General features: G+C 41.2%; 1 protein-coding gene across 1 annotated transcript in view; it reads right to left on the reverse strand.

The window, feature by feature from the left end:
- Positions 1-9753: 9753 nt before the first annotated feature.
- Positions 9754-26938, reverse strand: part of LOC139465712 (uncharacterized) — a 154746-nt gene continuing 137561 nt past the window's right edge. Inside the window, exons 118-137 of the mRNA XM_071247531.1 lie at positions 26507-26780; positions 25973-26200; positions 25259-25594; positions 24617-24862; positions 24314-24487; positions 23786-23956; positions 21527-23541; positions 20980-21228; positions 19664-19897; positions 18526-18696; positions 17949-18104; positions 16855-17040; positions 16481-16567; positions 15442-15770; positions 14411-14994; positions 13453-13844; positions 12936-13142; positions 11810-11973; positions 10836-10947; positions 9754-10226 (exon numbers count right to left, since the gene is read on the reverse strand). Coding sequence (XP_071103632.1) covers positions 10035-10226; positions 10836-10947; positions 11810-11973; positions 12936-13142; positions 13453-13844; positions 14411-14994; positions 15442-15770; positions 16481-16567; positions 16855-17040; positions 17949-18104; positions 18526-18696; positions 19664-19897; positions 20980-21228; positions 21527-23541; positions 23786-23956; positions 24314-24487; positions 24617-24862; positions 25259-25594; positions 25973-26200; positions 26507-26780 — 6507 coding nt within the window. The 3' untranslated portion in view covers positions 9754-10034. The remainder of the gene's footprint in view (positions 10227-10835; positions 10948-11809; positions 11974-12935; positions 13143-13452; positions 13845-14410; positions 14995-15441; positions 15771-16480; positions 16568-16854; positions 17041-17948; positions 18105-18525; positions 18697-19663; positions 19898-20979; positions 21229-21526; positions 23542-23785; positions 23957-24313; positions 24488-24616; positions 24863-25258; positions 25595-25972; positions 26201-26506; positions 26781-26938) is intronic.

Here is a 26938-nt window from a genome sequence, read left to right on the forward strand (position 1 = left end):
GATAGCGAGAACGAAGATCTGATTTTAATGAGATTATACACACCTGCAATTAATCGAAAAAGTATGGTCGACGAGCTTTTCATATAAAAAAGATATTTTCGAGATTTATATATTATTGTTACTGAGACAACACCTACACTTCAACGGCCACAGTATGGTCGACGAGAGTTTCATATTTAAATTTTATTTTAGAGATTTATTAGTGTCACTTAGACAACATATCAGTCCAGAGTGAAGGTGTAAACACTCTCAATAACATCCTCATCTGGTTCGTGAGACAGCTAATTGACAATGAGAGCACGGGGCCGATTATAAATACAAACACTTGAAAATAAGTGACTGACGTTGTTGAAAAGCTACAGGTTCGACATCGGACACCCAATAACTCAGCGCATAGTGACATTATCAGTGACCTGGGGCCAGCAGATTAGTTCCAGACATACGGAAGGGTTCCGTCTTCAAAATCTCGTGAGAAGACTGTGGATAGAGCAATCTCCTTACAGCGTCGAGGAGTCGCATAAGGGTTAATGGGTAAAGAGATATGGCCCTGACACTGCTGCCAAGTTTATCTGTTCAAAGAAAATGGAATGTTTGGAATTATTTCCGGGCAGTAAACACACGTACAAGAAATTAATCTTAACCATATAGCCATCAATCACGGTAAAACTGTTTTGCACTGAACACAAGCGGTCAGTTGCAAAGGGTACATGCCAAGTTTGATAAGCCCCTGTCTCCCTTCATACGATCTAGAACGAGACTATGACACACTTTACAGGGAATATATTTGACACATATTGCCATGGAGAATGTGTCTGCATCTAGATAGGTGATGCGTGAGTGCATGAGTTATGTTTAACGCCGCTTTTAACAGTATTCCAGTTATATCACGGCGTGTCAGCTCAATGTGGGAGGAAAGCCCGAAGTGATGCAGGTCTCAGACGTTTACCACTTCGATGAAACCCACGAGCACGGGGGCGGGTGCTGACAAACCTAGAGACATAATTGGGTCGAACCGGGATTCGAACCCAAAATCATAGGTTTCTGGCGTGCCCAAGGGACGCAACTCTGCACAGCGAATTGCGGCGCCTTAGACGACTGGAACACCCGAGCCCCCAGATAGGTTATGGGAGAAGTACAGAAGGCAGTGATCGTCACGTATTTTGACCAAGTGGGGATTCCGGGTTAGAATTGATCCCTAAAAACATCTGCTTGTCGGGGGCACGGGTGGCCCAGTCGTCTAAGGCGCCGCGATTCGCTGTGCAGAGTTGCGTCCCTTGGGCATGCCAGAAACCTATGATTGTGGGTTCGAATCCCAGTTCATCCGATTATGTTTCTAGGTTTGTCAGCACCATACCCGTGCTCGTGGGTTTCACCACGGACCTATAAAAGGTTATACAAGTCCGTGGTTTCACCGAAGTGGTAAACGTCTAAGACCTGCATCACTTCGGGCTTTCCTCCCACATTAAGCTGACACGCCGCGATATAACTGGAATAATGTTAAAAGCTGCGTTAAACCCAACTCACTCACTCACTCACTCTGCTTGTCGTCGGTTGGTCAAGTTCGCGACAGGGTCAGCTTTGTGCGGACTTACCACGACGGCGTCGCTCGTTGCTCATAATATCGATCACTGTTTTGCAGATCGTTTACAGACTGCTGTAATATTGCGGCGTTAACCAAACACATTTTGCTGATACGGGTATGCTAATATACACCTAATGTAAATATTTATTCTCACCAAACCCCTTGGAAAAACATTCACGTCAACAACACTAAAATCAACCTAATTTAGGGCCCTGTATCCCCGCCGTGACCCCCCTCCCTCCCCCGACTGCCATCGTCATGCATAACGCCGCGTTGTGTCTGCTAGTGGCCCGGCTTTTGGTGATAAGGAGTCGGGTTAACAACCACTTGTAGTGTTTACCATTTAGGCTTGATGACCCAGAGACTATTTTGTAGATGTTTGGAACAATCGTAAAATCTATAAACAGGTACCTGAACTGCAAACAGGACACATTGAGTTTACTCTGCGTCTAAACACACATCTGGCTCTATCGGAAGCTCTTCAATGTAGATATATATGATCGTGGACTAACATATAAATAAACTGTTAACTGTGATAATAAACCGAGATAGAGATTTAATTATCTAAAGAGAGAGCAAATAAATAGTGGTATATCGTGTTCTCCTTCGGAATATTAAAGTCGTGTTAGTCAGCGACCGAGATTAATTGAAGGAAATCCCGACAAGTAAATAAATCGTAAATGAAAGGATGAACTGTAGAAATATGACAGTTATGAACAAACCCGTTCCAGTCATTTAGTGAATGGACGCGCGAGGATCCGGGGTAGAATATGTCTTCAGCCACCAAGGCTTGCCATAAAAGGCGACTATGCTTTCAGTAAGAGGCGACTAACGGGATCGGGTGGTCAAGCTGGCTGACTTGGTTGATGAATGTCATCGATCCCAATTGCGTGGATCGATGCTCATGATGTAAATCACTTGATTGTCTGGTTCAGACTCGATTATTTACATACCGCCGCCATATATCTGTAATATTGCTGAGTGTGGCGTGACAACAAACAAACATTTTGTGAATGAATAACTGGAATGGGCTTAATAACAAACTAAGAATGTATACGAACAGCGCCATGTCAGCACGCTTTGACCATTCGCCTTGTAAAACGTTCCCTTTCTCATTGAGATAGTAATTTAAGTAAACACGTAAAGGCTTTGAAAGTGTTCGCACGACGTCCTATTCACAGGCGTGCCTCACCTCGGTGGCGGTTGTATCCCCGACGAGTGAGCCACCGTTATACAATACACCGGAAACTGGTCCCTTGAAACTCGATTAGAGTGCCACCCCTGACCCGGCGCTGATAACAGAAGGAGGGGGGGAAAGGGGGTGGGGCGAAAGATGACTATATATGTCGATGGATGGTGACATTGCCTAGGTAACGCTCGTCAAATTGAACGATACTTTGACCTGGGGTGTAACTGACATTTTAGATATTTTATTAAACCGCCACTTTTTCCTCCAGGAGGGAACGGAAGGCCTGTCATCTTTGAGACAGCACAAGTCACACATTTGACCTCGTAGGGGCAATTACACTCTTTATGTAAACAAAACACAATCACTTGTCTGATAAGGATACTGTATTGCCATAGTTAGCTACATGATGCCAAGAGTTTCTTTACTGTTTTATACTTTACAGAATTTTAATTTTCCCTAAAGAAATTAATTGCAGTTTTAGAAAGAATATAAATGTTCATATATATATATATATATATATACAAAGAGAAAAATAACAAAGTCAGTTCACCACCACTTGTGTCCCATATATGGCTCATTTATCCTATTTGGATATTTTTGTTCGCACAAGTGTCAACACACATTCCGGCATTATTTGTCTGTGATGGAAGACAACATGCTCCCCATCACCCAGTCTCATCTTCTTTTGAACATATGCTGGTATTCTCCACCCGTTACAGTTGTCAATTATTTTCCAGAATTTATAGTAGAGAGCCTTTCTGATGGTGCAGTTATTAGGGCTTGGAGGGCGCCCTTGTCCCATCCATCTGGCTGTTCCGTTGTGGGTGGCTACACAGGGTTTAATAAAACAGTAGGGGCATGTGTCCTCCTCCATTCGATTGTCACCCTCGGGATCTGGCTGATTTGCAATGTACTGTCCCTCGGGAATAGGGGAGTCCACTTGAATTTGGTTAGAACTTTCTTGCACCTCCTCACATTCTATAATCAATAAAACATGCCTGACTAACAAGTGCTTATAATGGATTAGGTATAGATTAAGTATGAATAATTATGTGAATTATACTCTTCCAGACATTTGGTCATGAATTTAAAACCATTTAAGGTATATGTTTTATGTTACTTGAAACAATAAGGGATGCTACGCTTACCTTGGATACAGATTTCTATATTCATTTGGCGCATGAATTCTTCCATGGCTTCTTTGTCCTCTTCATTGATGATTAGAGATAACTTATATTTTTTTCCACTCATGGTGTCCTGACAGTTGAATATGGTGTTTGTATAACAATTTCGTCAACCAGAGTTTGGCAATATTACCTTCAGCAGTTTTTGGCGGCATAATCTTCAAATTTGTTCTGGGTCAAGCCTCTTACCAGGTTGCTGCTGATTGGTCACATAATGAGTCATAAGTGAATCACTCGCCCGAACCCATCTCTCATTGGTTGTTTCAGTTTATCTGGCAAATTTGAAGTAGATTCCATTCTGAGCACATGTCTTATTTCCATTACATAGTTGTCTGTTAATGAAAGTTCAGCAATCAAATTTATCATGGAAGCGCTGACCGACATCACTAATACTCAGACTGGAAAAAGCAAGAAGAGGCTTAGTGATGGCAGTGTGAAAATATATGAGTACAAGAGAAAGGCAAGGAAGAGCTTTGACGTGGCATTTGACACAGAAGCAGAAAAACTTTCATTTGAGACAAAGTTGCAACAAGTCAAGAAAATATTTCCTGGTAAAGGTATGGCATTTGTGATGAATACTTTGCTTGATAACTATTTGTCACAAGAAACCATGAAGAAACAAGAAAAAGATCATTCAACAGTGGCAGACAAATGTGAAGATAAAGAAATGTTCGTGTGTACCAAAACACAGTTGTTTGAATTAGTTCGTTTATCACAAGTTCATGGACCACTGGAACCAACTGAATTCGAGCGAGTTGGACATACAGGGAGGCTTATTCTTCAACCAGTTTTAAAATCATCACATGCTTTCCTGTTTTGGCATTCTTCACCTACGCTAGCTCATGACTATTGGCTGAACTATCATCTCATCCATGCATATATGTGCAGTGGCATGCTCCCTGTACAATATGAACGGTTCTGCCAATTTGCCAATATCGGATCTCCAGCAAAACGATTAATGGCAAGGAGCGTTCCTGTGTATGAAGAAACTGTTGAACAACTTCGAGATGAAAAGATAAAACAGGCCCTTGATGAAGAAACAGTTATCATTAATGGTGAAAAAAAAGTTGATATAATGACTGATGCACGGCATGGCTGTCGTCGAAACAGCTACCACTGTGACGTGACAGCCATAGGTCCCAAAACACACAAGGTAGTCAGTTACAAACATGTAACTAAAGAGCAGGAAATATGCCCTCAGAAACATGAAGTGTATGGGACCAGGGCAATATATGAAGATCTGGAATCAAAGAATGTGAAAGTTAACATCCATGCCCATGACAGAAATGCATCCGTCAGCAAGTATGTTGCAGATAACCATGCAGGTGTCATAGACTCCTATGATACCTGGCATGCGTCAAAGGAAGTGGGCAGTGCCATGAAGAAAATAACTTCAGGTACCAAGAAAACCCTAGGTCAAAAATGGCACCCCGAGTTATCTGATAAACTTTCGGGTGTAAAAACCTCTGTCTACTGGGGTATGAAAAACTGTGGTGGATCTGCTGCGAAATTAAAAGATCATATGGACAATATTGTCAACCACTATCAAAACCAGCATGATCACTGTGACAGCACATCAAGGTGCAAAACCCAGGTCAACTACATTTCTACGAGGAAAGTTATCAGAGATGACATTGCTCTCAATATTCTAAAGAAAACAATAAAATCCTTCTACATCTACAAACATCCTGAAAAATATATTCACTGTACGGACACTCATTTCGTTGAATGTTTCCACAATACCATCCTGGCATATGTTGATAAACGTGTTCACTTTCGGAACTCAATGTACACAATAAAAACAGGAATCGCTATTTTGGACTGGAACGAGCATGTCAACCGACCCTATTCCTCTATAAAGACAAGAAGATCTACAAAAAATCCCACAAAGGAGTATCAGAGAAAGGTCCTCAAGTGCAAATCATATGACTTTGTGGATGAGTTGTGGAAACGATTCTATCGAAAACTAAAGCGTGGACAATAGTACGGCACCGCAGGATTTTCCATTTATGTGAATTAGACTAAATGCAGTTTCAACAGACGATAGAACAAGTGTATTCCATCGTGGATGTTTGGGATTAACTGAGAAGTATTTCTTGTTTCCTGGAAAACGTTTGAACGTTTGTATTGTGGTAAAAACAAATTCACCCACTGACTTCTGTTCAATGACATGTGAATATGCTTATGTTTTGTAAATACATTTTATTGTTATTGTATATATAATACATATAACTATTCTATAAACTGACATGGTTACAAGGAACATTATTTCGTGATTAAAGTATATAAGTTATTTGATTAGTATATGCAGGTTGACTGAATATAATCGTATTATGCAGTTATGCAGTTTCATTATTATCAAATTTGTAGCCCACAAACCTGTTGTACTTTGATGTTCCGTAGCAACCATATGTACAATATGCAGCAATAACACATATTCACCACTAATTAACTGCAATATGGTATACAAGTAGTTTGTAGTCAGCTTCTAAACATATTTGTTTGATTTTTATTGTGATATTTGGCTGTGAAATCTATCTACCTATCTATCTATCTAACATATTTGTATGATTTTTATTGTGATATTTGGCCCTGATATCTATCTATCTATGTATCTATGTATCTATGTATCTATGTATCTATCTATCTATGTATCTATCTATCTATCTACTGATTTCGTATTGCCTGCTAACACTGACTATTCTGAGCCAGGGCATAATTTCCTTTTGATACACATTTGTTTATGTGCCATTGGTTTTGCTGAAGAAACTGTTTTTATCATTTGTCATCATACACCATAATGTAAATAATACATAGACATAATTTAGAAGTGAGATCTGTTTAGTTATATTTCAATTGTTTCCATACGTACACTTGTTATAGTGATACATTTACTCAAGCCAACAAACAGAAAGAAAGAATTGTGTATTTAGGAGATTTCATTATGTTATGCTATAATGGACCTGAGAATTGTCCGCAGTCCCCAGCTGAGAGGCAGAGGGCCACATGACCCCTTATCCATAATTGTATGTGGCAGAGGAATGTAATGTTTAGAACATAAAGTGTGAAGCCGATTTGGGTGCTGAAAGGCTGTAACTGGCGGTTTAAGCGGAACTCACGGAGTGCGTGTGCGTGTGCGCGCGCGTGCAAAAACTCCCAGGCAAGTCTAAATACCTGTGTAGATTTGTCCACTTTCTGCAAATGGAGAGATTCTCTGTGCTTCTTTCTATCATTTAGGAACAGGAAATTGAATGAAAATACATTTCCGAGACTAAATATTAGTCTAGCATGAGATAATTACAAGTATGCACGAATAGGTCCTTAAGCTTGTTATACAGTTTGTTAATACGCCATTCAACAAATTGCCTAGCAATTAAACTACGTGTATGTTACAACACACCATCGGGTGAATGGTTTCCATTTGCTGGACTAACACTTAGTCTGGGAAAACATTTCTTTAAAATAATTGTAATATATACTTGTCGATCGATTGAGTGAGTTGGGTTTAACGTTGCTTTTAACAGTATTCCAGTTATATCACAACGTGTCAGCTTAATGTGGGAGGAAAGCCCGAAGTGATGCAGGTCTCGGACGTTTACCACTTCGGTGAAACACACGAGCACGGGTATGGTGCTGACAGACCTAGAAACATAATCGGGGCGAAACCGGGATTCGAATCATAGGTTTCTGGCATACCCAGGGGACGCAACTCTGTACAGCGAATCGCGGCGCCTTAGACGACTGGGCCACCCGTGCCCCCACTTGTCGAAAGAACTTTTCCTCCACTGTTGACCTCCTTCATAATCAAGTAAATTAGATTTAGTTTGTTCATCCATTTGCCAAGGCTTTCAGTTAAAAAAATAAAAATACAAAAAAATAGTCCAGCAATGGCCGGGACTAACCATATGCAGGTGAGCACGTGTGTCACGTGCCATCAGCAAAATTCAAGCTATATAAACTTGTAGTGATCGTCTGTGAAATCAGAGGTTGAGCAACATCAATGTCATTGTGGGTACAATGACAACCAACTGGCCAGTAGGTCTCACATTGTAATAACCCCATTCCTCTCATGTAGCGACGCTGGTCACAAACGCTCAGGTGAACTACACAGCCTTGTGGCTACCTTTTGCACAAATTTCCAATAATATTCTTTTCAACCAGATTACTAAAACAGGTTTCTGCATTCATAGTTATATCTTTGACCATCTACCGCTATATATCGGTGGACAAGTGAAGATTCCTGGGTAGAATAGGTCTTCAGCATCCCATGCTAGTCGCAAAAGGCGACTAAGGGGATCAGGGGGTTAGGCTCGCTGACTTGGTTGATCCATGTCATCGATCCCAATTGCATGGATCAATGCTCATGACATTAATCACTGGATTGTCTGGTCCAGACTCGATTATTTACAGACTGCCGTCATATAGCCGAGTGCGGCGTTTAACAACAAACCAACTATATCAGTGACATAATAATGCCCTACAACTGTTTGTTGTTTTATGTAGTGATTGACTGAGTGCTTCATTCACTTTCACTTAGCGTCCTCCAAATGAGCTGAGATTTGGCATCATTTGGTCAATCTGTTTTTAGAGAAAAAAAATAGTTCTAACCTTAATAAATATATATTTCATTCTAAGAAAGGTATGTTTTCTATATTAGTGTTATTTTGTGCCGCTGCAAACACATATGAATTTGAATAGTACTTGTGACTAATTTTAATTCACTTTTTGTTACATTTTGCAGCAGTAAATAGTTTTTCAAACATTTTAAGGTGGCTTTTGGTTCTGGTTGTTCAATCTATTAAATGAAAGATTAAAGAATGTGATGCTTTGGTAAAGAATTAATAACACACAACAGTTTTGCATTAAGAAATAGACTTTATTTCAAATGTATCAAAACATTTCATTATGTCAATATGAGCATTGTCATAACCTCAACCATTCACCTATACAAAACTATATATTTAGACAAAACTCTTGTAGAAAACTGGCACTTATCAACAAGGAATTCTTTGGAAATATACATAATACTGGAAACCCAGCAATCACAGATGTGCTTAGTGGACACAGACTTCTCATCATAAACTGGAGAGAATTTCATAACAGGGAGATAACCATGATAAACCATTCCTTTTTAAGACATTCTGCACATAACACCTCAGTGTAGTAAATTTGATACACAAAAAATCAACATTCTTTAAAACAATGAAATAATATGTTTTCATCTCATTGTGACAATACAATGCCATATCTGCACTGTTTTCTACTGATCTTATAATGTCAGGACATAAAACTCATATTACAGTAGGACAGTAAGAAAAATGTAACATTTAAAAATAAGTCAGTTGACAAAAAGAACACAAAACATAAATCCCTTTTCCACTGAAGTAAAAAATATAAATTTGCTAAATATCACATTTAGAATTATTACTGACTTCAGAAATGCAATTGTATCCGTCATTTTCTCAGAGAGAAAATATGTAAAGCAATCCACCTTTATTTACAAATCAACTGTTACAACAACAAACTGTTTTCAACCTCCAAAATGGATATTTGAACTATTCTACAATTAGCATGGCCTCGTCATCATTTTTGTTGTAACATATTGTAATTTCCCATTGGACGGAACTGTGAGACATCATAAAAGACATAACATAAAAAAGACATGATATATAAAAAATATGTCATACAAATAAATAATAACAAAAGTTAATAAATTTGAAATAACAATATAGAAATCACAGTTAACCTCAGAGAGGTCTTGTCATTGGAGAAACTGATATTTACCTTCATATACACATTTTCATTGCAATGCTCAGTGGGCAATAAACATGCTAAATTATAATGCTGTAAGTATGTACAGAATAAAGGTTCAAATCAAAGTTCATTGTAAATGAAACTAGTGTTACTAATGCTGATCTACTGAGTATTACAAAGATAAAGGCATGTTTGATATTCTTTAATGTTTGATAATTTAATTGTCTTACTGTTTTTATTCAGTACAATTTAAGATCTCTATTTTTGGTGATTACGATGCATAAATACAGCAAAACCTGACAGTGGAATGCTGACTTCGTAACGTTTACTTCTTCTTCTTAACTGCTTTCTCTTTCTGAGCAATGTCAGCTTCAATGTAAGAGATTTTCTTCACCAGGGTCTCCTTTTTCACAAGTATTCCAGTCAGCTGTTCATGTGAGGCTGTCAGCTGTTCCTTATCTCCTGCAGATTCCAGTTTCTGGATTCCGGCACGAAGTTCAGCTTCTGTTTTCATTGTCTGCAAGAAGAAAACAAAGATGTCATCTGACTCTTCTTTGTTGTTTTTTGCTACTTGGAACAGTAGTTCAGACAAATCTTGGCGAGCCAGCCTAACATGGAAGGAAAGCCCAAACTGATGCAGGAGCAGACATTGACAATACCCTCATGGGCAGGGTGACAAATCGAGGATCATATGTAGGGTGAACAAGAGATTTGTACTCATCATCAGAAGATCCTGGCATGGCTAAGGGAGACAATTCAGTGACATCTAACATAAAATGGCGATATGTTCTGCCCTTGAATCCCCACAGGGGCTTCGTTTACAGGGAGTGAGTGAGTGAGTTTGATTTATTGCCACTTTAAACTGTATTTTAGTAATACCACGCCATGACAACTCAATGTTGGAGGAAAGTTTGAAACGATGCAAGACTGAGATGTTTACCACAATGGTAAGGTACACAAATCTAGAAATGTAATCCTCAGTATTCAAACCCAGGAATACAGGTTTCTGACTCGCCAATGGGACATAACTCTGCACATCCTATTCAGGCACCTTAGACAACTGGGCCCCCTTTGTTACTATAGAAACCCAGATGGTTGGTAACAGTGTCCTTGATGACCCCCTTACCTGCATGAGTTCAGCATTGAGGGAGTCATTGTTGGTCTGTAGCTCCAGCAGCTGAGAGTCCAGGACATCCTTCACTGTAGACAGGGCTGGGATGCCACGCCGCTTCAAGGGGCTGGAAGACATAGGGCAAATAAATGATTATTTTTAGGTGTCCACTCCGAAGACAAGGGAGCATACTTACTGTGCTATCATTGTGTTTAAACAGGTACTCTAAGCTTGCATAATATCATAACACTTTTTAACATTAATGAATGAGTGAGTTTGGTTTTATGCTGCTTTCAGCAATATTCCAACAATATCATGGCAGGGGACACCAGAATTTGACTTCACACATTGTACCCATGTCGGGAATCTAACCCAGGTCTTTGGCATGACGAGTGAACGCTTTAAACCAGTAGGCTACCTGACTGCCCCCTTTTTAACATTAGAAAAAGTGGGTTTCCTTCTACAATCCTTTCCTTCTACAAATACTGCATAAAACATCAGCAAGTGATAGTGAGTCACGTCAGCAGCATTTGAGCGATAATCTTACTTGAACATTTACTATTTCACATAATCATAAGATTCATTTGAAGAATGGTATTGAGGAATAACTGACACAGCTTTAGAAACAGGTCAAATGTCATTTATACTTGGAAACCCCAAGTCAAACAAGTTAGAAAATCATTTGTTTTCTGTGGTAGAAAATCAATATGGTGAAGATAACAAATGCTGCAAGGAGAAATGGACAAAAATTGAAGCTGACCTGATCAATAGTTACTTTTATTATATCAATTACATATATTTATAAATTGTGTATGTATATTTCTATGACTCTCTTTACTTCTCCCTTTCTTCCCTCCATTCTCTTTTTCATGCCTATTGCCCCCCCCCCCCCCCCCCCGACATCATATTAAACTGTATTTAGCCACAAAAATTAATTAGGAAGCCCACTAATCAAAGAGCCATGAGATATTATTTCCATGCAGTCCTACCTTCGTGGGGTATGTGAGGGACTTGGAATGCCTCCCCGCAACTCCGACATCCGGCTGCTGATAATGTCGCTTGACGTCATGAAACCACCCTTGGAAGCAAGGTACTGTCGCAGTCTGGCGTTGTTGGCCATAGCCTGGTAGCCATACATTCGCTGTGTGATTGTCTGGAGGAGTGAATACAGTGGTATTTACACTTTATTAATAAGATCAATCAAGAAACGGATCTCCGTTTCGGTCACCCATTATAAGCACAGTGCAGAACATCAACTGAGGGGCTTCACACATTGTGGGAATTGAACCCAGGCATCGATGAGACAGGCAAGTGCCTTAACTACAGGGCCGCCTCTACCACATCTCACTACACCAACTATGTTGTAGCTACGCATGCTAAGAGTTAGGTTATCAGGTAGTCAGTCACCCAGTTTAGATTAATTATTTTTGTCTGAACTATGTTTGATTAATTAGGAAATAAATAAAGATACAACTACAAAAATCATACCAAATAAAAGTAACTACATGTGTAACATTTTATAAATGATACTTGGATAAAGGCATTCAAATTTGTACTGACAAAGTTTCTTATCACCCGTTCGTTTATCAGAGTTCAATGAAGAGATGCGGTGTCATTTAATTTTGCGCATAATATTCGAAAAAAAATTCTCCAAAATACTGAATACACTAGAGGGGAGTGCGCGTTATACTTGGGTGCGCGTTATACTTGGGTGCGCACTATACTCAAGAAAATACGGTATTCTCTGGCTACTGCAAGCCTCTTCTAAAGCCCTAAAAACACTAACATCCTGCATGTTAAATGTCATAAGCATTTACTGTTCCCTACGTGAAGCAATGACCAAAACATTTTCATGAAAAATAAAAAAATAAAAATTATGATCTGCAACAAATCATTACCGGTAATTTAATCCCAATTCAACTGAACTAACTAACTGGAGAGCAAAAATGAGTAAAACAAAGTGTAATCTAAGCACCAGTCTACTTCCCACATTGCTCTTCTGTTATGTACTTGCAAAAGATGTAATGCTTGTGACCTACTCCATCCTGGAATCCATAAGTGGTCCTAGTATGAAAGGGACCACAACACTCTACAGAATATTTCAAATTGTCTTACCTGGGTTGAGAAGTTAGTTCGGGCTGGACTGTCGACCTTCATGTCAATCATCTCTCCGATGACGTTCATCCTGTCATCAGGGTTCTTGGTGCCAGCCAGCGCCATCTCTAGGGTTGGTCTGGGACTGGATGAGCCAATCAGAGACTGAGCTCGGCTTGTGTTCTGTGTTCTTGAAAAGAACATGTCTTGACACATGATCTTCATTGCCTAAGAAAGAAAAAAACAGGAGAAAATGATACACTGTTCCACAGATATTTATATTCTAAAGTGAGGGGGCAGGATAAATCTTAATTTATCATGTTCTGTTGCTAAACATTTAATTTTTCTCATACACAGCATGAAAATCAAAGATGAATTATTACTGAGTCATGATTTTAAGAGTTTCCATCTGAACTCTCAGAGTTCTTTATGACCAAAAACATTTTTGTAGTCACTATTTTGGTAAAGAAAACTAATCCACAAGAATATATTACAATGGTGTCTGAGATAGTGAAAAAAAACCCCTGAGATACCTCACCTTGTAGAATTCTCTCATAAAGAGGACATTTCCATCATCTGTCATATCCCCAACCTTGATGTGAGCAAGGGAGTGCAAAATTACTACAACAAAGTCCCCGATCGATTCCATTCTTTCCTTCCTCACAAACAAAATCTTCCGAGAATGCTCATAGAATATGGAGTTCCTGAAAGCATTCCTCTCATAATTGTTCTTTGGAAGACTTGAGGCAAGGAGCAGAGTGACTTCGGGTGTTCCGATTGTCTGGTTCAAGAGTCTGATGACGAACACGCCAAACCTGTAGATGACGAACTGACTTGGACTGATGCCGTTGATGTCTGTGGGCTTGAGGTCCCCGTTGCAGGACCACTGGGCATCCTTCACGTCAATGTACGGCTTGCTGTAGTCTCCACCTGGAAGCAAGGACAGAGTGAGTGAGTGAGTGAGTGAGTGAGTGAGTGAGGTTACCCCTTTGATGAAACCTAGAAACATGATCAGGTCGATTCATATGATTCTGGCAAACATAAGGGATCTTAGTCTATTGAAGGACACACACAATACATAGCGCTACAGCAGCAACATGGTTGACAATAGCTATATGCTAGATACAAACAAAGAGTGAGTGAGTTAAGTCTGTAAGGCCACTTTGAACACTATTTCAGTCAAGGCTTGTCAGTTAAAGGCAAAGGTAAGCCATGGAGGTCTCAATTGTTGACCACTTTGGTGCAAATACTTTTGTCTCCAGAACAAGTTTTCACAGTACATCACTATCTGTAGGTATCAATATAGGTACGTAAAAATATATAATAATCAACTGTACATTTGCCCACTTAATAATTTGTTATTCAAATAATCTCAAAATCAAGACCTTTCTATTTTAAAAGAAATACAACTGTCATATAAAATCTCAAGTTTGATTAAAAATATATGATGAACAAATCAATAATTTATTTAATAATTACATCTGACCATAACCTACCCAGTATCTTGTCTGATGTGGCTGGACCAGACCCGGTGCCACTCGACTTGTCCAACATAGCCTCAAGATCGTTGATCTGTTTGAAGAGAGGCGAAGCCATCAGCAGATTCACCCAGTCCTGTTCCCTGTTCCCTGTACTCTCAAACCCGCCGTCAGGAACAGGATCGGTTGCTGAGCTGCCCTGCAGTGAGGTAAACCCAGATTGCAGTGTCATCTCCTGCTGTCTCTGTGCCATCTCGTTCCTCATCTCCTCATCAGCTTCTAGCTGGGACTGTTTGTCCAGTTTGGCAACCTCTGCTCCCATACGTTGCTTCTTCCTGGCCTCCAGCTTGGCCTGTAGGGCAGCTCGGTGCCGTTCCCGCTCATTCTGGGAGTTAGACTCCAGCTTCTCGATGTTCTTGTTGTGTTCCCTCAGCAGTTTGGCCTTCTCCTGCTCACTGGCACTGGATTGCTCAATCTCTTGCTTCTGCCTCCTGGCGTTCTCTTCCATCTGCTGCTGGCGGAGTTTCTCTTGGTCTGCTTCCCTCTCTTGCAGACGGTTCACTTCACGCTGGTGCTCCTCCTCCAAGTCCTTCTCGAGCTGTCTGCAAACACATAAGCGTTTCAACTTGATAAGCTCCTTTTAGCCCTATTCAGTCACATAAAAGCAACACGCAACAATTGTTTCACACATTTTACTCACATGGGGCATTAAACCATGGTTACCGTCTTGACCAGTCAGTGCTTTTACTATTAGGCTAACCTACTGCCCCAACATAATGATAATGAATCAACAAGCAGAGTTTCTCATATTGTTAACACCCCCCCAATCTCATTTTGTGACCATCCAGTCAACATTTTAGTTGCATCTTACTTGAACTACAGGTTGACGAAACCCTGTTCTGTCCTGAGATGGTACTATTATTCAACATTTATTTTCTAATAAGAAAGGCATCCCGTTTCTTAATCAAATCATAATGCTTACACAAAGCAGAAACAATTACAAACAAAGTATAAACACAAAATATAGAGGCAGAAACATCACAACTTACTGAAGCTGATTGAGAATCTTGCTTTTGCGTTCTTCCTCGCGTTCCTTCTGCTCTCTCTTCCTCCTCTCCAACTCTGCTTGCATCTTCTTCATCACACCCTCCTTGTACTTCCGGGCTTCCTCTGCAGCCTTGCGTGCCTCGGCCTCATACTGCTTGGTGAGGGCCTCGGTGGGGGAATACTTCCTCATGGCGTCGGCCAGGTCTCCCAGCTGCTTCTCCTTCAGGGACAGCCGGGCGTGGGTCTGCTGCACCTCCAGCTGGGGCGTCGTCTGCTTCTCCGCCTGACTTGACAGTGTCGCTGTCAGCTGGTCAAAGTCCTCAAGTTGTTTCTGGAAATATTCATATGTATCTAACAATGGTCTCAAGCAGGAGGATGACATATTCTATAGTTCTGAATGGCAGAGAAGATGTATTTCATTAGTGTGGTGGTATATGATGCATGATGAGGGTTAGCGAATGCAGATCTATTCCTAAGATGTGAGTGGTTGTATATTGATCAGTAGCTGTATATTCTATAGGTGTGCGGAAGAGTAGGTTTAAAGTCTCCAGGGTGCCATTGTACAAAACAATCTTGGCGCTAAGGTGATCGTAACTCCCATACTTTAACATAGACTTACATCGGTCGTAGTGCTAAGTATGTTTTGTACAATGGCACCCATGTATTTAAGGAGAGCAATTGTGTTTTCCCAATACATGAATCAATCACAGAAGTATATTTCACTTGTGTGTTTTTCACAGCTTTGAGATATATTCCCATGGTGTAGAGTGATTACTAGCAAAGGTTTGAAACTAGATTGGTGTTTATTGTCCAGGACCCACTTGCACAAAGCGATCTTAGCGCTAAGATGATAGTAACTCCCATACTTTAACATACTTTAACTTTTACAATAGTCTTTGCGCTAAGATCGCTTTGTGCAAGTGGGCCCTGGACTGAGTTTGCTTGAACTGACATGGGGAATATTCCCGACACATGCATCCAGACAAGATACACACTTCATAGGTTAGGTTGCAGATCCTACCCTGTCCCAGCATGACTCACCTCCTGTTGTTTCTGGAGCTGCTGCTTCTTCAGGGCCAGTTCAGCATGGGACATGGACCCAGCATTGGCCACAAGGTCCATCAGCTCCTGAAGCAACAAAATACAACTCACTGTAATGAAAAGATCAGGTCTGAATAACAGATACCCATAATGGAAAATCTCACACTTCTAATTGTCCTGGACCCCTCATATCTCTCACAGACCCTGAGCAAATATATCATAAATCACTCTTATTCCATTTTCATCAGCCTGTTCTTGTCCCCTTCTCAGCTCCTGAAATTAAGAGACTTGATGGTTCTTTAATTTCAGGGTTCCCTCATAGTATTCCCTTATACATAACTATATTTCAGTGACGATGTGCTAGTCTACGCTACCTGTTCAAATGCTGATGTGAGTTTGTCTCTCTCGGCCTGTCTAGTTTCCTGGACCTCCACCAGGGCACGTTTCAGCGCGGCGTCCCGTTCCCGGGCCAGCTGTTCCTCCAGGTGGATGGCCTCCTTCATGTGCCTCTGTCGCAGCACTGTGTAGATCATGTTCTCGGCCACATGGCCGTCCTTGCCCTGAACACAACACTTCCTTATCATGTGGAAAATCATTCACAGATTATTGAACGGAAATGTTTCACTTGTTTGATGTAAAGAATGATGAGTTGGGGTTAACACCACTCTTAACAGTATTTCAGTTATATCCCAGCATGTCATCCTATGTGAGAGGAATACCAAAACCATTCATGACTTTGGTGAAAACCTATGAGCACAGGTATAGTGCTGACAAACAGTGACCAAAATAAGCACCTGCCCATATTTAATAATAATAATAATGATAATTGGTGTCCATATTGGATTATGCAAATTAGACATATTTCCCAAACTCGGATTGCTTGGGACTTTTAGTATGTTGTTTTCGGGACCTTGTAGAAATACATTGTGGTAAAATAAATTCTGTTGCAATTTGTTCCAAGTGAATCTTATTTTGCCTGGACTAATACGCCTGTGGGTGGTAGATCTCGTGTGGGGCCCTTAGTCTTAATTTGTATGGGTCCTTATGGCCTGCAGTAAATCTGATTATCAATATGTTTGTCAAGATAAGCTGCATTTTTTCTAATGCCTGTCAGTGCCTGCAGGTTCTAGAGTCTATGGGTCCTCATTGCAGACTGGCAATATATTTTATTTCAAACACTGGTGACTGACAAACCAACAATTATAATCAGGGCAAATCGGGGATTTAAGCACATGATCATAGGGTTCTGTTATGCTAGGAGAAATAAGCAAATTTCATCACCTTAGACGATAGGGCCACCTGTGCTCCGCGAAGACACATATGAATACAAGTGGTAGAAAGGATTTCAGATTTTTTAACATTGTGGTTCACTACCCTACCTACTGAAGCTCACATATACCAAATATCTCTGTATTAATATCCTGCTCATGCAGTTTGTTCACTAAGAGATGCATGATAAGAATGTCACCTTCACAGAGTCCTTGAGGGCACGTCCCTCGACATCCTTGGCGATGATCTCATTGAGTTTGTCTCTGTCCTGCTGTTGCCGCACAAGCTCCTCTGACATCTCCAGGTCATGCTTCTTCTGCAGCTGCTGCATCTTCTGCTGTCGACGCAGGGCAATCTGGGCACAAACAAACCATGAACAGAGCAGGTCCGACTGGAAAACTTGCATTAAGAATGCCAGCGAAGGAGGGAGATCCAGGGAGAGACACCAATTACAGGCATTGTCTCGATGTAATTAAGCTATCCATTAACCGTGGATTGAGACACATCATAAAATTTGAGTTAGCTGATGATCAAATTAATGACTTGAATCAAACTTGATAGGAATAGCAGTTACTTCGTCCCACACTGACCTTTGGGTGATTTGAAAGTCATTGTGCATTTCATGTGCCCACATTGTTGCCATTCACTATCACAGTCATGATGACAAGCATAATTTTGAAGGCTATACTGCTCACAAAAAGGTACATGTGACACACAAAAATAAAGAACACATCCAATTTAGGTTCCTACTTCACCTAATAGCCTGCACTACCAACCTTGTCCATTAATGCCTTCTTCTGTCTGTCCCGCTCAGACTCCAGGTTGCGCTCGATGGCTTCCTGTTCCTTGCGGTGTTTGCCCAGCAGTTTCTGCATCTCAGCCTCGGACAGACTGCCACCATTCACAGCCAGTTCTCTCTCATGCTTGTCCTTCAGGGCGTCTAGTGCCTGCAACACACACAACAAGCAGTGGGTGAGTGAGTTAGTGAGTGAAAGGGGTGGGGGGTGGAAGGAGAGAGAGAGGGAAGATTTCAATGTCGTATCTCATTGGATCTTTGTAAACAGAGTCTAAATGCTTCGATAGTCATTCTTCTTGAAAACATCTGACTATTACAGTAGGTCCAACTTGATGTGAGAATTTCTATCTAATCTGTCTGTCCGTATACAAGAGTTGTTATTTAGCTATCAAAACAATACCATTGAATTGGGATTCGGAACTCTATTTCTATGTCAGGTACACACCACTGTGAACAGAATCAAAATAAAACTTGTTGCAATGGAAACAGAAAAAATAAAAAAATAAAAATCTCTAAATAGCAAGTTTGGATGAAACATCTTGAATATTTTTTCAGTTCTGCTTTGGAAATGACACCGACCTCCATATTCGAACATAAGGCTAAGTGCAGTCAAAAACTATGCTTCAGGGAAACAAACAGAAGATCAATTACAAACTTGGTCAATTGCACAATGAAAATGTGAAATTTGCGAAAAAACCCATCACTAGACATGATGATTATCCATTTCAATGACATTTCCTGTTCTGCTAGGCATTGTTTTCTATGCAGGGATTTTAACATCAACATGTATATTTGGCCGGGGGATCAAAAGTGATTTAAAGTTTTAGAATGATGCCTCTGTTCAAAATAGCACCAATCATTGATATACGGCACAATGAGACATTTAACACATCAATTCATCAGGCAACTTCATGTTTTTTTAGTTATAAGGGAATGTAAAATTAAGTGCATATGTAATCAACAAATCACAGACAAACAAGACATCAGTTTCAGTTCCAGATAAACCACATGTGCTCCTGAGACTACTGTTGTGTTCAACTTTCAATTAACAAGTTAAAATAAGGATGCATTTTGTTCCCCAAACAGAAGATGATACAAAGGGATTAATCACAACTCACCAATTTCTTCTGCACATCAATCTGGTGATCCATGTTCTTTGAGTCATGGTACATGTCATCATCAAGGGCGTTGTTCATCTTGCGGTCCTCGTCTCGCTGTTGAGTCTCGAGCGCTGCCTGTTTCTCCATCTGACCATCAATCAGACTCTGTTGCTCTGACGTCATCTCATCACCATTCAGTTTGTCACTGACGGCTGTAATCACCTCAGCAGCATCAGCGTTGCCACTGGAGACCTGGACAGTGAGGAAATCTTTCTTCAGTAAATGTGAGTGAGTGAGTGAGTGACAAGGTGACCATTCATGACACTTTTAGCCCTACTCTAACAATAACACACCAAAGGACACCAAGCTTTCACATATTTCAGCCATTTTGGGAATCAAACCCATGTTTTCATGGGACCAGCTAACACTTAAATCAGGGATACCCTGCTGCCACGTTCTCTAGATTAATGGTCATGTGTCACGATGGGACATTGACTGAACTGTTTGATAGGAATTACATTGAAGTTGACGGATGACAAAGTAGACACATTTTATAGATAACAACTTCTTTAATTACTGTAAAGACAATATTTCGGTATAGATCCTTATACCATTGTCAAGCAAGACATTCTTACTTGAAAACGGTATAAGGATCTACACCGAAGCGTCGCCTTTACAGTAAGTAAAGAAGATGTTATCCATAAATTATGTCAACTTTGGGACATTGACTACTGTAAAATTACATCTGACATTAAATCAACCCTAGCAACTAAGCTCACATGACATGTTAGTCCATACAGCTTGAGTACCTGATAGGTGTGGCCATGTTCTCTTCATAATGTGATTCATACAACAGGAAATCATAACAATAGCAGACACTTTGGAAACCAACAAATATTATCAACCAACTGTAGCTGAAGACTGGATAGGCTGCGATAAACAAATCATAACCAATATTATTGATGGTGATTTCCTTCCCAATTCCTGACACTAGTCAGGCTTTTTATTCAGTATGTAATAATAACAACAGAAGACCACACATGAAACACCATGTATGCTCAAAATGTATGACATCATTTACCACGTCAACAGATGAGTCTGCATTCCAAATGCACTCTCGCCTCCCTGGGAATCGTACAACATAGTTGCCTGTTAAACACTCAGGGCTTACCATTTCCCGACTGTCGTCCAAGAAGCAGTCAAAAACAGATGATCATGTCCAGATCAACCAATTACAAACTTATCACAGATGGTGACATCCTACCAAATTTTTTCTTAATCAGTACGTAATTGATTTTCTTAAAGTATTCCCAAGAAGCAGTGTGAAATCGTACATGAGCTTTGGTGATCCTGTCCAGTTCGGAGGCCACTGCCTGGTCCTTGGTGAGTTGCTCTCTCATGCGCTTCCGTGCGGCAATCTTGGCCATCAGCTTGTCATTTGCACCACTGCGCTGGTCTTGGTGCTTGGCCTCCATGCGGTGGACTTCATCATGGAACTGGGACATTATTCTGTCACGCTCAGTTGTAGTGGAGTTCTTCAGCATCTCTCGAAGAGCCTGCTCCTGGACTTTCTGTTGCTGATCCTGAATAGCAATGGTCAACCTTATAGTAATATCACATAAAAGATATTAAACACTATTCTTGTGGTCCTAAATTAATGTAAGCAATGGCAACCGGAGTTCAAGACAGACAAGATGTTGATCTTGCTGACATTAGTTAACTGACAACTGATTTTGAAGTATCTTTATAACGAATCCAAATAACAAAAATTCAAGTTCATCTTAAAGTTGGACCTGAAATTTTCCAACAAATTAAGATGAAGTAATTTCAACAGTTCCTACATGTTGGTAATTTCTGTACTACACTGTTCAACATACAAACCTTTTCATATTTTTTCCAAGCCTTGAGTAGAGCAGCTTCTTCTCGAAGTCTGTCAGCCTCGTTCTGAGATTGAATAGCTTGCAGGTGTTGTTTCCTCTCCTCCTCCGACAGATCTTTGAGTTCCTCTTCACTCAGCTGACGCACTTGTTCCCGACCCTTTCTGTGATGCAGTTTGTCAAAGAGAGACTTCGCTGCTTGGTTAAGATTTGTCTTCCTCTCCCTGAATGACTTCAACAAGGCATCCTTCTGTTCCTGGGTCAAGTCAAGCGAGCTGACCCACTTTTCAAACTCATCATCCATGAGAGGTTCCTCCTCATCAGCTCTGGCAGCTGTGGCCTTCTGTAGCTCCGCCCTCATTTGTTCCTGTTCTCGCTGAGTTTGCATCATTTCCTTCACCATGTCCTCGAAGGACTTGACATGCTGGGCTGGGACACTCTCCGAAGGTATGCCTTGGTTCTTGGCTTCCATCATGTGCTGTCGGTAGAGATCTTTCTTCCGTTGTCTTCTAAGATCAGCCAGTTTCTTCTTCAGGTTGGCCAGCTCTTGCTGCTTGGATTTGTCAAATGAGTCACTGAGCTTCTGTGTGTTGCCAGCATGGTCAATAATAAGTCTTTCTTTGTCATGGTCAGATTTAACTTGTGACATCTTCTTCTGGAGGTTCTCCGATACTTCATCAAGCATTTCCTGTTTCTTCTGGTCATATTCGTCCAGAAGTTGGTTCAGTCTGTCAATTTCCTCTGTTTTAAGTTTGTTTTCTAGCTGAGCTGCCTCATAAGCTTGTTTCTCAAAGAGATATTTTTCCTGTTGTCTCTTCTCCTCCTCGCTAAGGTTTCCAGAGCTCTTCAGTTTGCTGGGGTCACCAATCACAGCCACAATGGATGAATCAGTCTGAGTGTCCCCACTGGAGGTTCCAGCAGAACTCTTCACAAGCTGTGACTGAACACGACCTGGATGCTGAAGTTGTCCTTGTCCACCCTGTCCTTGTCCTTGACCTTGACCTTGACCTTGACCACCAGTGCCAGCTGCTCCTTGATTAAAGTTGACATTTGTAATGTTGGTATTTGATCCTCCGGCTCCAACCTTAATGAGATTGAGGAGTTCTGGGGACAGGTAGAAAGGGCCTCCAGATTCCAACATAGCTATAAGCTGCCTGATGAGAGGGATCAGTTCTGAGTCACTAGATGTCTCATCCGAGTCTCCATACACGCCGCTCAGCTGGGAGTCATAGTCCCCGGCCAGCAGGGCACTCCGTGTGATCACAACCTTGGCCTCTTCACAGCAGAGCTCGGACCTCTGTCTTGCATACTCCAGAGAGGAGTGTTCCTCATCCAGACCTTCTAGCTTGCTGGTGATCTGGTCCCGCAGTTCACCCTGTAGTCGGGCCTTCCCTTGGTGGTAGCGCTGGAGAGCTGTGGCCTCTGCCTCAGGGTTCATGGCACCATCCAGATCATCCATCCTGTCTCTGTATCTCTTCTCCTCCTGCTGCAGTTTGGTGAAGAACTTTCGAACTGTGTCTGTGTATTTCACATGGGCCACAACATGAGCCTCTTCGTGTTCTCGTTCTAAACTGTCAGCCTCTGTCAGGATGCTGATGATTTCAGATGGAATGACTGTGGAGTAGTCTTGCTGTGATGCTCCACGACGCTGAACCTCACGTTTGGCATTCTCATTGAGTTGATGTGAAAGCGCGTCAACATCTTCTAGGACTCGTTGTAGGTGTTTAGTAGACACTGTGTTCAATTCAAACATGAGTTGCTGAGTCAGCGTATGTTCCTTCTGAGTGAGTTCATGTTCCTTCTGTCGCTGCCTCCTCCAGTAGCCACGTCTTGCTATGATCTCCTCCTCTAACAGGGCAAGGGCACCGGGAGGTGGTTTCTTTTTCCTGTGGCCTCCTGTTGCCAAGGTAACTGGAATCACCATCTTGTTTTCAGGGTTTACTCTTACACCAATGACAGGACTCAGGTCCCCTGTGACAGGATCCACTGCTTTCCTGCCGATGTTGATTGGGACGAGACCTACGAGTTACAGAAGCAATTTCATTAATAACGTCTCTCCTTAAATAAAACTATATTATAATGATTTAACAGAGAACTAAAAATCTCTACATTATTTATAATGGTTCACAACATAAAGATTGGTTCACTTCATAAACTTCCAGTGTGGTTAACTTAAATGAAGAACACCTTTCGTCATCCTTAACCAAAAAAAGAAAAAATCTGTTTTAAACAAGCCAGGTTCCACTATGTTTAAATTTCTCACCTCCACCTTCAGGATCCTCCATTGTGCCTCCAAGGGGAATAACTCTGCCTGTCTGTTGTTGTTTTGAGGCACCAAGTATTGGAACTCGGTGGTTAGAGCCTGCGGGGTCCATCATTGTTGTACCTATCAGGATAGGAAGTAGCTGCCCTGTCTTGGAGAACTCGTACATACCTGCCGAGGTGGAAATGCAGCAATCAACAACACTTATTATATTCTTTATAAAGGGGACATGGGTGGCCTTGGGGAGCCAGGCACTGGTGGTCATTGCCTCTACACCAGTTTCACCCAAATCTTGTGTTTCACCAGACTGATCAAAGATCTGAATCAATATGGGCTCTCCTCCAACATTAAGCTTTAACACTGTGATAAAACTGAATAACTTGTAAAAGCATCAAAGCCAATTTACTCATTTACTCTTTAAATAAATATGTGTGATTAAAACATATTGGGACTATTTGCAGAAACATACATTCAATCATTACAAATTGTTTAATAATTCTATCAGTCAAACTTTGGCGTTTGACTTACCAGGACATCCCCCTGTAGCTGCCAAGATGGTTGCCTTGTCCATACGACGTGTGACATCATGTTGAGTTCTCAGGAGATGAGACTTCATTCTGTTTCTGGCTCTGTCAAGCTCCTTCACAACGGACTCAAGAGCAGCTTCCTCATGGCGGACACTGACATTGCTGTTCTCCTGACCTGAAACAGAACCGGTGTCATCAAACACTGGACAGATGACTTATGTCACAATGTGGAATGTAAGTGTACGGCTTGCAAGGAATAATTCCTTCTTCCTTATCCCAGGGATACAATGTTATATTATCCTACCTGCAGCATACACAGCATCCTTGTATTCCCTCAGCACATCCTGCACACGAGCCTCGATGGCCAACACGCTCGAGTCCAGTAGTGACTGATAGCCGCCAGCAGAGGGCAGCACCACCACATCACGCAGGTAGCCACTATGGATCCGTACAAGCTTCCCACTGAGGGAGTCGACAAACGAGTCCCCGGGTATGATGGGAATTTCTCCATGATCCCCAGACTTCGTTCCTCCAACAGGTACAACCACTCCTGCAGTGACAATGATCACATTAGTGATGAACTGAGTCATATATATGCTTCATTAGGATGACATCTATTCTGTCAATGTAGCTTTATTGAAACCTTGTATCTGCGGCGATACTGTATCTGTCAAGACCTGTTACCTTTTAAATCAAACTTTTTTTGACCAACCTGCAGCATTATACAAGATAGGGTCAGTAGGTATTAAAAGCTATTGTTTTGGAGTGAACAGCAAACATCATGGCAGCCTGTTAGTAATTGTGTAGTGGGAGGCAAGGTAATGGTTCCTAGAATTAGCAATAATCACACTCAACCAAGATGACACACCACCAGCCATGTCGCACATTTTTACCACCTTTACTGCCCTAAAATCAAAACAGAGTATATTACAGAACTAAAATCTACCTGTTTCTTGGTCAATGGCAACCGAGAGGATAGGTACAGGTTGTCCTCCATTGGGGTCCACCATGATGGACCCAATCTCGATGGGGATTGGCAGACCTGTGACTGGATCTGTGTGGATTCCACCAATGGGGAGCACCAGCCCAGTCTTGGGATGAATGGTCAAGCCCAGTATGGGCACCTTGAGACCACAGCCTGGGTCAGAGATGGCTGCTCCATGCCGAAGGTCACTCTTGTTCTCGATTGGCTGCAGTTTGGTCTGGACAGGTTCGCCAGTGTGCGGGTTGGTTGGGTAGGGCAAGTATGGGATGTATGGCTCCTCTGATCGGGCAGATTCACCTGAGGATCAGATATAGTGGACAAACTTGTTAGCTAGCACACAACCACATATTTCAGTTATTGAAACAATTATAGTCCTGTTGACTTATGTTATCTTTGACCCCTTTTCTGCTACATTTGTATTTGAATTGTGACCTGTTAGAGAACTATCCATCATATCCCAAGCAATTTTCTACAAGACAAACTATTTTTTTATCATCTCTTCATGACATGATTTTCTCACTGATCAGGTTGAATTTGTTTTGATTTTCTTATGGCATTTTTATTTTTTCTTCCTTTATCGAAAACACTTGGAGATAAATGATATAGTTTTCCTGTTTCGGGAAAACATGTTATCATCATGTGTTTGTTTTCCGTTTGTTACAAGGATCATCTTACCGGTGGCTGAATCGACCACAAAGACTAGTCTTGTTGTGATTGGATCGTATGCAACATTGCCCTGTATGGGCAGGACACGACCAGTCTGTGGATGCAGGAAGTAGTCTGGTGGGATCTCCATCACAGTGCCATCCGCCAACAGCATGCGTGTACCAGGCTTGGGACGGATCAAACCAGTCTTAGAGTCAAACTGAAGAAGGTTTGAGGCCTTGATGGAATGGTTAGACCCTAGAATAAAAAATATTAAAAAAGAACTAGAACCAAAACAAAATTTTGATTGACATTCAGATGTTGGAAGGCAAAACAACTTCTTCATAAATCGCAAATGAAACCAAGCATCACAAAACCTGAAAACTATATCTCTTGCCTAAAAGCACACAACATCAACCACCGAAATAGAAGGCAACCCAGAGAAACCATAGCAACAATATCTTATCATTCAATTTACCAGTAAGACCATTTGTCCAAAAGACCAAAACAATCATCTCTTGTTTGCAACACATGAATATATGATAACATATAATTTCAACTGACCAATCAGCGCATTCCTGTTCATAGGCTCCTGCGATCCTGACTGTACAATCTGTCCACCAGTTCCCTGTCCCAGAATGCCCCAAGCCCCGATTCTCTGACATTCTGCACGGACCTCAGTTGACATCTTCTGCAGCAACAGAGTGACTCTCTTGTCCACTGCATTGTGCAGCTCTTCCATTGTCTCCCCATCTCCCTGCTGGTGCCCCTTCTGTATCCTGCTGGCATGATCCATCAGGACACGAGTACCCTCCCTCAGACATGCTTGGTAATTCACCTATTGAAAAGTTTGGTAGAATTAGCTGACGAGGTAATTTTAATTGTGAGCATGTGTAAAATTCAAAAGTTGGTCACCTCTCATTAACTTCATGACGCATCTAAAGCTTTGGGTTGGCAATACCATTATTTTGATGATGCATGAATTCTGTGATTTAC

Source organism: Haliotis cracherodii, unplaced genomic scaffold, assembly GCF_022045235.1.
Source record: "Haliotis cracherodii isolate W230 unplaced genomic scaffold, xgHalCrac1.p SCAF_18, whole genome shotgun sequence".
In the NCBI taxonomy this organism is placed as follows: domain Eukaryota; kingdom Metazoa; phylum Mollusca; class Gastropoda; order Lepetellida; family Haliotidae; genus Haliotis; species Haliotis cracherodii.